The sequence below is a fragment of the Leptidea sinapis genome, chromosome 38, assembly GCF_905404315.1.
Source record: "Leptidea sinapis chromosome 38, ilLepSina1.1, whole genome shotgun sequence".
Taxonomy (NCBI): domain Eukaryota; kingdom Metazoa; phylum Arthropoda; class Insecta; order Lepidoptera; family Pieridae; genus Leptidea; species Leptidea sinapis.
In genome coordinates this window covers 4,303,830-4,315,819 of record NC_066302.1, presented here as the reverse complement: position 1 = coordinate 4,315,819, position 11,990 = coordinate 4,303,830, and the positions used below count along the sequence as shown (strand labels likewise).

General features: G+C 33.4%; 1 protein-coding gene across 1 annotated transcript; it reads left to right on the top strand.

The window, feature by feature from the left end:
* Positions 1-1,880: 1,880 nt before the first annotated feature.
* Positions 1,881-9,990, top strand: LOC126975859 (tyrosine-protein phosphatase non-receptor type 11-like). Its single transcript, XM_050823933.1, has 2 exons — positions 1,881-2,199; positions 6,113-9,990. The coding sequence occupies exon 2, from the start codon at positions 6,218-6,220 to the stop codon at positions 8,087-8,089; it is 1,872 nt and encodes a 623-aa protein (XP_050679890.1). The 5' UTR covers positions 1,881-2,199; positions 6,113-6,217; the 3' UTR covers positions 8,090-9,990.
* The last annotated feature ends 2,000 nt before the right edge of the window (positions 9,991-11,990 follow it).

The following is an 11,990-nucleotide window of genomic DNA, read 5'->3' as shown; positions in this document are numbered from 1 at the left end:
TTTAGGGTGACAGGCCTAGCGGCAGCAACGAAAAATTTGAAGAAAAAAACATAGCTCCTGAGCAGAAATGGCAATCTTTAGGGAAAGTTTTTAGACGACAAAGTTTCGTGGATAACTGGCAGAGATCACCAGGCCAGGCTGGAGAAACGTCGTCACAAAACAAACGCTTTGGTGTTCGTAAAGTTATTTCAAGCTACTTTGGAAAATCCCAAAAGTCATCTACGCCACCTACTGAAAATTAACTTTAGCTAATTAGGAAATTGTGGAAATAAAGATAATTGAAGTGATGTTTGCTTTGTAATTAATCTTGCAACAATTTAATTATTAATCTTACAACAATTTAAATAAAGAAATCTTGCAGTGCTAATAAATAATTATTAGCACTGCAAGATTATGCATTATTGCTTCGTAATATTTTTTTGTCATTTGAAAAACAACGTACAAGTCGTACTTTATAGTAGGCTACAATGCATTTGAACATACCATCATCGAATCAAGTGTCCTATAATTGCATCAATAAATAAAATTGATAATTTTATAAAAACAAATTGAACAATAAAAAAGTGGAATGGAACGGGAATCAACTACCTACCGTTTATAATTTTGGCTCTAGCATTACTTCTAAGTATCTATTTTCATTATTTTGTTACTTCGATCACAGGCTTCATTTAAATAATATAAAAAAAATTGTACTTCGATCTCAGGCTTCATTAAAATAATAATAAAAAATCCAATTCCCTTCTTTAATTTTGAACTTTACCTAAGCATTGCTATAAACGATCACTTATTGTTATATTGACTTTACAAGAAATCAAATTCAGTAGCATTTAAGTCCCGGAGCTTGCACTTGAATGTGTGTCAATCAGAATTAGAATGTATGTTGGTATGCATGCTGCATAGTTCGCACAAGTGCACTGATGCGGAGTGTTTTCCAATAGTGGAAAATGTATATTTAATGCGGCGTAATATACCCCCATGTCGTCATTACATCCGACTGAAAAAAACACCAGTAGATTATTTAAATCTTACTCAGGATATAGTCCTATTGTTAGTAAAGCAACTTGGATCACCGATCTCAAGAACGGTTTGAAATCTATAAATATTAAAGTTATAACGTCAATGCCATCAATATTGGATCACGAAGTATAATAATAATATATATACGATATATTAATCAGTTTAAAAGTAACATTCGAATTTACTTAATTCTAATAATTAGTTTAGAGTTATAACGTGCACGTGCACAACTCACAACTATTATTATTTATTAAGTCCCTGAATCCGGACCATTAAATTGTATTAGTGTACGTGAATTATACATCAATAAAAAGACGTGCCAAAAACTTCTTATATGATGATATTTTAGGTCAGCTTCCTTTTTAAACGTCTGTGCCACAGACTTTTACTCTAACGAGGTCTGTGCTCTTTTGTAAAGAGTACGTTGGGATTTACTTTTTTTATGTGGTGCAGTAGTTCTTTTACTCGTTCTAAAACCTTGTTAATTAATAAAGTTATAATGTCTATCGTGTATGTTTTTAAAATTATATATTGAAATAAGCCTCATTGAATAAGTGTATCTAATATACAGCGGTATACAACGATACAAACAAATTATCTCAATTTTATAGATTTGATATTAAGGCCATTTCTAAGAGCCTTTTTGAACCATTAAACGTAATTAGGTGGCTGACTTCTGATTATTATGAACCCAGAACCATTTTTTTTGGTTCTGTTCGTCCATCTGGACAGGCAAAGGGGTCAAAAGCCCATACAGCCCATACGGCGTTATCTACGTCAATGTCATGTTATTGACTGTTTCTAACTTTGACAGTATACGTTTCTTTTGTCAAACTATCACAGTCAATCTGAATTCTGACGTTACAAAACGAAAGTAGTGCTAGTGACATTTCTAGAGCCTAAACTTATCTGCAGGGTTAAAATTTAATTTCCTTTTTCTTATACACCTCCGTTTTATTTTAATTTTCCGTTTTAGCCTTTTATGAAAAGTATTGTGTTATATTATTATTTCTTTCCACATCTTTATGCACATTATACTTCGGTTGACATCGCGTGAATACGCCCTTGAAAATAGTGATACATACAAAAAGTCTAAAGTCAGCATAGCAACAACACTTCAATACGTTTTATTACTATTTTAAGGAATACAGGATTGGTCACTCCATGTGTGCCTTGTTTGAGGTAAGCACCTACCTCATGACTTCGGTTTGACAGTAAATTTTTAAAAGATGCCTACTAAAAGATTAATTTATCAATTTAATGCAATAATTAACACTCATACCATTGTTTGCTTATTGATATTCAACTAAAACGTACCTATTAATTCTGCTATGTATATTATTTATGTTATATATATATCTCTTGCAGCTTAGTTCATTTGAAGTTATGATTTGATAAGTGCAACTATTTGATTGCTTAGTAAGTCTCTGAGAAAATAACCTGATAAATTTGCATTGTTAGAAAATAACAATTATTTTAAATCATCTTCAGTGCTATGTTACATACCACCTGGTAATTTATGTTGAGTGGCTGTCTTATTTGATTGAAGTTGAATTTTTATAATAACCTGGATTATAATATAGTACTTTATGTAATACTACTTTCCTTGTTGTACACATTATATAGCACAGATGTAATTTACAGTCTATAACCTGCACAACCACAATAATGATTGTTTTTAGAAATTGATCTGAGATGTCTTTCTTTCGTATGTAATAATGTTAAGATTAGGAACAGGTAAACTAGTTGGAAGTATAATTGAATCATACAAATCCTCCATTGTTCATAAATATTGGTAAAATGTTAATTTATATACAATTATTACTAGACTCCAGATTATTGAATGAAATTACAGGTTTTAAAGCCTTTTTTACACTATGTTGTGATAAATTGATCAACTAATGGACAAAACTTTAAGGGCAACACCAATTTTGTTATTTGAGAATCTAATGTTTTGTTTGTTTCTTTATAAAAAGCTGTGATAGAGAACACATCATATTTACTTCAATTTATTATCTTTTATGCATTGTCAAAGGAATTTAAAGATGACCACACAAAAAATAAAGTCATTAAGAACAGATATTTCCTTGAAATAAGTTTATATACTATAGTGTATAGTTATAAAATGAATTGACACATTATAGAAAATAAAATTAGTGTTAACACATCTAAGTTAAGTTAAGACCATTACTATTGAAATATTATAAGAACCTGAACCTATAATAAACAACTAATCAATATATTTATTGATGTAGGTGTTACTTTGCGGAAATCCATAATTATACAAATGATTTGAGTTTTCTTTAGTGTTAATTCCGCCAATATTTGTCCGCCAAAATCTTATGCCAGATTTTGGCGAGACAACACGTCCTGAAGATGCCTCGTGTAGAGGCGAAACACGTGTCAAATTGTTTAAAGACAAATATTAGCGGAATTAACACTAAAGAAAACTCAAATTATTTGTATATTCAATATATTATAATACACATATCCATACAAGAATTACACTTCAAACTGCCCTCATTTGCTTAAATATGTAGTTATAATCACTATAAACATCCATTAATGCAAATTAAACCTTTCTGCCTTAGTTATTCAATTGAATAACATATGACCCACAGTACTAGAATACTTAGGAAAGCTGGTAAGTTAGTGACTAGAGTCATTCCACATAGCACATTATTTCAAAAAAATTGCTTCCGGATGGGCATGAAAATTCACATTAAGACCCCTGATTCATTTAAGTTGTTACCTTTTTCAAGATTTAAAGTATCCTTACACAGTTGGCTTCTTCAAAACACATTTTATTCTATAGAAGAGTTTTTTCACCCCATAGAGTAAAGGATTTTGACATTGCATTCTAAGTGGATTATTCTTATCTTGACTCAAATAAATTTTTAATATTATATCAAATTATAATTTTGTGTAAATATAAAATAAATTAATATATATTGTAATAAAACTTATGCCCAACACCAAGTTTGCATGCTATTGGTAATGGCTAAATAGAAGATACTTTAAGCTATTGTAAGACCAAATTTATACCAACCTATTTAATAGCAAATAAATGAATATGAATAACAAAATGTCAAAAACATACCTGCATTGTAACTTCATACTGCACAGCCAAGGGCCGGTCCATAAACTCAAATGGTTTGTCTAGTAGTGTTGCAAATTTGTACCACCATATTTAATAGCAAATAAATAAATATGAATAAAACTATCTAAAAAAACAATGAAGTTTTACAAGCAAAGTGTTTATTCTATAAACACCTTTGCAAAAAAAATGGGCAATTGATTTACTCGAATAGTTTTAGTATTAACAGTTGTAAAAGAGATTTGATGCAACAAAATAAAGTAAATAGTTTTCTTATATCTTGATTTGTTTTGGTTTTTAAGATGTTACTCATTTTGACAAAAAATAAGGTAACTTCTATTGTCTTTCTCCTTTATTTACTAGAAGTTACAAATAATAAATTAATATGGAGTATGGCCTCCACTGTCTGAAATAACTGCCACAATTCTTTGTGGAATGCTTTGGACATGGTTTTTGTGAGTTCTTGGGGAATATGCTCCTATGTTAGTTCTGTGGAGCTAGGTGTACAGCTCTAACACATTGTTCTATAAAGTCCCATATCTATGGGATTTTCTATTGAGCTATTGACTTCATGGTGGATGCCAACTTCTCTTAAGTATGCATCTACCTCACTCGAGCATTGTGATCCATAAACACAGCAACACTTCCTGTTACAAGTAATGCTGGTTGAACATGAGAAATTAGGAGTTCTGAGTTGTAGTGTTGTGCATTAGAGAGCCATTATGTACCTAACATAACTGTGTATAATCTTCAGTTTTCTTTTTACATCAATTAATGAATATTATAAAAAACCCTTTTTATTTATTAATGAAACATTAATCATCTAAAAACACAGATTGCGAGCAAATACTTGAATTGAATAAAATATTTATAAATAACTTTGAAAATTACTGGCATAAACAATAAAATTTGGAACATTTTATTTTATTTGCCAGTACTTTTTAATGTGTAGACATTTGTAATTGTTTAAATCCTCCTCTACTGTCTTGACTTACCTCTTTTGATAATGTGTAATAAATTCTTGATTATCTTGCCATTTTAATACACTTTTGTCATCTTAAAACTTTTATTGAAGTAGGGTAGCGTTACTTTGCAGAAATCCATAATTATATAAATGATCTGAGTTTTCTTTAGTGTTAATTCCGCCAATATTTGTCCTTAAACAATTCGACACGTGTTTCGCCTCTACACAACACATCCTCAGGACTTGTTGTCTCACCAAAATCTGGCACGAGACAACACGTCCTGAGGATGCCTTAAATGCCCTATTTATATCTTAAAACTTGTACAAATTTGATCGTAGACTTACACATAATATCGTATCAAATAACAGTGGGAGGCACCTTTGCACAGGATGCCGGCTAGATTATGGGTACCACAACGGCGCCTATTTCTGCCGTGAAGCAGTAATGTGTAAACATTACTGTGTTTCGGCCTGAAGGGCGCCGTAGCTAGTGAAATTACTGGGCAAATGAGATTTAAGATCGTATGTCTCAAGGTGACGAGCGCAGTTGTAGTGAATTCCGCTCAGAATTATTTGTTTTCCAAGAAACCTGAGCGGCACTGCATTGTAATGGGCAGGCGTATCAATTACAATCAGCTGAACGTCCTGTTCGTCTTGTCCCTTAGTTTCATAAAAAAAAACCGCCCACAATCTCTTGCAACACCAGAGGAATCACAGGAGCGTTGCCGGCCTTTAAGGAAGGTGTACGCGCTTTTTTTGAAGGTACCCATGTCGTATCGTCCCGGAAACACCGCACAAGGAAGCTCATTCCACAGTTTTGTAGTACGTGGAAGAAAGCTCCTTGAAAACCGCACTGTGGAGGACCGCCACCATCCATTTTTCCACCGGCTTTGCCATTTGCTTGACTCACATCTCTTGTCTCCTAACTGTGACCAAACTCACAACTGATATTGGTGGATAGTTTCAAGGACCATGTTTGACTTAATTGCACACATCCGAATCTAATCTTACATTTAGTTTTCTTATCTTTTCAGATGTTGGTTGATGGTGCAAGGCAATATATAAACAGTGAAGTTAATATATGATAGCTGTGAACTATTGTAAGTTTCCAGATTCTTACTTACTGTATATATATTAAGATGATAACCCGGAGATGGTTCCATCCTTCTTTGAATGGCGTGGACGCAGAAAAACTGCTTTTAGAACGTGGTCGAGACGGTTACTTTATTGCTAGACCAAGTATGAGCAATAAGGGAGACTTTACTTTGTCTGTGAGAAGGGGCACGGAGGTGACTCATATAAAGATACAAAACAATGGTGAGTTTCTTGATCTCTATGGAGGTGAAAAATTTGCCACCTTATCAGAACTTGTTCAATTTTACATGGACAACCAAGGTCAGTTGCGCGAAAAGAATGGCAGCATTATTAGATTAAAAACACCATTGAACTGCGCGGATCCTACTACAGAGCGCTGGTACCACGGGCAGCTGACCGCCAAAGATGCGGAACGCATGATGCTTGAAAATGGCCGCAGTGGATCTTTTCTTGTGAGAGAATCGCAAAGGCAGCCCGGTGATTTTGTGCTCTCTGTGCGAACGAGGGACAGGGTTACACATGTTATAGTAAGGCGAAAGGACAATAAATACGACGTTGGTGGCGGTCTGCAGTTTGATGATCTTGTTAGTCTCGTAGAACATTATCGCAACTACCCTCTGGTCGAGACGACCGGAGACGTCCTCAGACTTATTCAACCATTTAATGCCACTCGCATTCAAGTGCAGCATTTCCACACGCGTGTCAAACAACTTCAAAAGGAAAATGAGGGTCCAATTGAAAGTATGGCTTATAAACAGGGATTTTGGGAAGAATTTGAAACATTACAGATGATGGAGAACTTACAATTGTTCGACCGAATGGAAGGTTCTAAACCAGAGAATATAAGAAAGAATAGATACAAAAACATTATTCCTTTCGACCATACTCGTGTTATCTTGAAAGACATCCCCTCAGACGCTCCACCAGGCTCCGATTATATTAACGCGAATTACATTCGATCTGATTTCATCGATACCACAGCAGACGCACACGATTCGAACGATACTTACGAGAACACTAAACCAAATGGCTCTTCAAAATGTAAAGACAAATCTATTCACACTCCCGTTATTGTTACTGAAGAAACTCCAAGCGAGACAGGGAAAACAAACGGAAACGGAACTTATAAATCACCCAAATTGGATCAATCTGTATTGCGTCCAATTCCGCACCCGATTAACACGTTAGAGAAAAAGAAGAAAAAACTCGTTAATGGTGATCCTGATAGTGTTTACAGCAAACTATATATTGCAACTCAAGGTTGCCTTTCAACAACAATTTATCAGTTCTGGTCAATGATTTGGCAGGAGGATGTACGTATAATAATCATGACGACTAAGGAGATTGAACGCGGCAAAGTGAAATGCGAACGCTACTGGCCTGAACTCAATAAAACAGAAGTTATTAAAAAATATACAATATACAATGAATCGGAATCATCAACTCAAGACTACACATTACGACGATTTCTTGTCACTAAAAAAGATGAGCAGGATGTGAAGAGAACAATTTATCACTTCCACTTTACTGCATGGCCTGATCATGGAGTGCCGTCTGAGCCGGGGCGCGTCTTAAATATTTTGCTGGACGTAAACTTCAGGCTGCAACAAATAATGACTGGACCGGAGCCCCCAGCGCAGGCTGTGGTCTGTGTCCATTGTTCTGCGGGTATTGGTCGGACCGGCACATTTATTGTCATTGATATGTTATTGGACCAAATAAGAAAAGAAGGGTTTGATTGCGAGATAGACGTGCACCGAACTGTCCAGATGGTAAGAGATCAGCGTTCTGGCATGGTGCAGAACGAAGCCCAGTACAAATTTATTTATATGGCGTTGTTAGAATTTATTGAAACAGAAAAGCAGCGGGTTGGATTAGTTGCGCCAGAACCGGCGCCCGATTCACCGCGTATATGATGTAAATATACATTTAGAGTAGGTCATGTTAATGCTATGAAAAGTTTAATTATTCGAAAGTATAAGAAGCTGTCTCATACAGGTCCAAGGCGCTAATATAAAAGAATAATTTGTAGCTATTTGAGGGTATGTTCCGATATGCACTGCACAGTACTATCACTGTAGAAAAATTCGTTCCGCTATGGACTGCCAGTATACTGCCGCAGTCGACTACGGAAATATATGACGTCATAATTCGCCGCCATATTCTACTGTGAGCACTGGCGTTTTCGAGGTAAGGTACTCGCAGTACTTTGATCACGTGATTAGTCAAAACCACTCGAGTGCCTAATGTTTTATAAACAATCCCTACAGTTTAATCCCAAATATTTTTAATTTGACAGTACTCCAACAACAGTTTTTTTAATGAACTAGAAAACTTTAATACACTCATTTGAATGCTGCGTCAACAAATGCGGCTGACAGTATATGGGATTGCGTTCCGTTTTAAACAGTAACCAGTATAACTGGCTATAAAGGAACAGCTTCACAGTATACTAAAATGACGTCACACTGTACAGTGGTCGCAGTGCATATCGGTACATACCCTGAATCTATAGTAGAGATGCTTTGTTTTATGTTAATGTCATAAGTTGATTGATACTTATAATCTAAATAATATGTATTTTCACAATGCTATGTTAAATTTAATACTTATTATTATTATTACTAATACTAAATTACACCTAACAATACTAAAATGGTTAATAGGTAAATCCACTGTAATAATGAATTAGTTATTTAATATGGTGAAGCACTGAATAGTTGTGTAGAGATTGTTTCAAATTAAGCTATTTTATAATGTTTTTATTTTGTTATAAATAAGAATATTAATGAATTCGAAATGCATTATAAATACTTTGTACCTAATACATTACATTAGGAGAGAAGAAGTGTGTCGGTGATTGTTATATAAAATATTGAAACCTGGTGATAAAGTTTCAAATTATTGCTTTAATGAATAATATGAAGTTGTGAGGTTGGCTTCAAAGTGATCTCGAATTGCTTCTTGAATTAGAGAGAGTATATTTTTTTTTATATTTTTTAAAGTCCCGTAACAAGGAGGTAGAAAATAAATTTGTTTATTCCAAGACGTTCAAATTCGACAATTAATAAATACCTCATCTAATAATCCTTAAAATTGTTAATATATAATGTAGTGTTTAGATATATTATATATAGAGCTTTTTATCATAAGTATAGTATTATATAATATTTTTTTATAAAAAAACGATTCGGCGTTTTCAGTAATGGGGTTTCAAATTATTTTATTTTATGCCAAAAGATGTGAATTTTGTTTTGTAAATTTTAGTACCTACTAATTTTTGTTCATTTTGATATTGTTTATTGTATTATGTTTATGTAACTATTTATATCGAAGTTAAATAAGGTGCTGTTAAATAAAACAACACCCAGCTAGGGTGGCGGTGCATTAGAAAGAAATATTTTATTTCTATTAAGTACATATTATAAAGTGGCAATACTTCTGAGTGTTATATGGTGAATATCGCAACTCGCGACCTGTTTGTAAATATTATTTTATTTATTGATATACATAATAAATTGATAACGATTATTGTAATACTAGTGCCTTTCAATAATTTCATTTTATTTGCTATTTAGAAATATTTATAATACACGGATGAAATTAATGTTTAATACCGATAATGTTATATTAAAATTCACTTTTCAATTTAATAAGTTGTTGGGATTTTGTTCACGTGATATTCCAAAATGTAGGAAAGCTGAGCTTGAGTTTTTTAAGTGTAACTCCAATTTTAAATCATTTTTGTTATCGTCAAATGTTATATTATGTTGTGTTATATAATATAATAAATAATAAAATGTGATACATACTGTAATGGTTGTATTTTTTATTTAACAGTTTTCAAAGCAGGTATAATTATGATTATTGTTGGCAATAATCTAATATATAAAATTCTCATGTCGCGGTGTTTGTAGTTAAACTCCTTGGATCGGACAACATCTATTTTTCATCCCCCTAAATGTTAAGGGTGGTCCACGCCTTTTTTTTTTAAATTAGTTTATGAGTCAGCATTAAAAAATACATACCTACACATTAAAATTTTTACTCATCTACGATCAACAGTTACTTTTGTATCGCGATTTTAATATCGGCAATACAACGTTTGCTGGTTCTGATAGTTTATTCTATAAAAAATACATTATTGACTGGAAACTAGCAAATGTTGCTACACAAGCTGCTACACTAATCTACTAACAGCAATCTACGTCTTGTAATTAAAAGTTTTTAGTTCATATAAGTTTCTGTATAGGGTATACAGTACTCGGTAACTGGGGCAAAAGGTATCCACAGTGTATCTCTATCGCGGTCGATCCAGATACATGGTTGGGATCCCTCCGGAATGTGTGGCCTGTCCAGCTCCAGCGGCTACGTTTAATCTGTTGGTCGATTGGGACTTCATGACAGCGTTGCCAAAGATGATCGTTGAAAACTAGGGCCAGTGAATACCGAGAGGATATTGAGAACGCCGCGGTTAAAGTAAATCTGAATTTAAGGAGAGATGGACTTTGTAACGTTTCACACCCATACACCAATACGGTCTTTATATTGATCGTATTTTAATAAATTCAATTATTTTTATTCACAAATTTTTGAACGATGCGGGACTCGATTTTTTTTATCTTTATTCATACCAGGATATGATATCACTTATTGAAAGTAAAAAACCATCCATTAGAAAAACTATGCCTTAGACCTTAGAACGGACGCAAGAAATTAGCGGGCTTCTTTTTTTTTTCATAAAAAATATGGTTACTATGTAATATCGTACCTTATGGTTTTTAAGAGGATAAATACCCTGAATAATCGAACCTCCTTGGAAGCACATGCTTCATTCACCCCAATACTATGATAAGAGAGCATGAATGAAAAGTTCGATGCTAGTGGGACAAGGTAAGTATGTCAGGACTCAGAACCGTGGTAAATGGAATTCTGTAATCCCTAGATAAATTCCTACTCAGTTGGGAGACAAGCGTGATTGTACCTATGAATGTAATCCCAGTTGTGACGAAAAATATTACACGTTATTTGATATCCTCGCGCGTTGAAATGAGAACAAGCCATCTTCCGATGACGTCAGGACCAGACAGGCACTTTAAATATCCCCTTTGCATATCATGCGAAATGTATTCGAAGCAGTAGCAGAAAAAATGTGCCACCTATACGTTATTTTTGTTGGGAATTGGATAAAAATATGTTCGCAAACGTGCAGCTGTCATATTTGTATAATATACCTACTACTCACAATATAATTGATATTTTTGTATCAGGTAGGCTTAAATTCAAAGAACCGCTCATACTACTGACGGCCCGAATTTTTAAAATTTTTTTCACGGTCGTTATTATTAACTACTAAGATCTTCTATCAGAATGAAAACCAAACGTTTTGTTACATTATGCTACGTCCATAATTGAGAAAAAAATATGTTTTTTATTTCAAATATGTAGGGGAGACCGAGGGTAGTTGACAACCATTTTCACATTTTGTGTCATATAGGTACAAAATGCTATAGACAGATATCGTATGATGTTAATACAAATCGATAGGTCATTCTTTACTTTTATTTATTTATAATCGACACACCAACAAGCTATTCTAAACTAAACAAAAATAAGAAAAATATAAAACGAACATTATGAACAGAATAGTTTTCTTACAGGTATGTACAGCTCTGTTGTATTATTAAAGATAATGTTAGTACAAAAAACGCAAAGTAATTTAAAGATTAATAAATGTTAAAAATACACATTATCTCTTATGTTGAATATGAGTAAAGCGAACAGACCATATATATAATTAAAAACTATTATAAATAA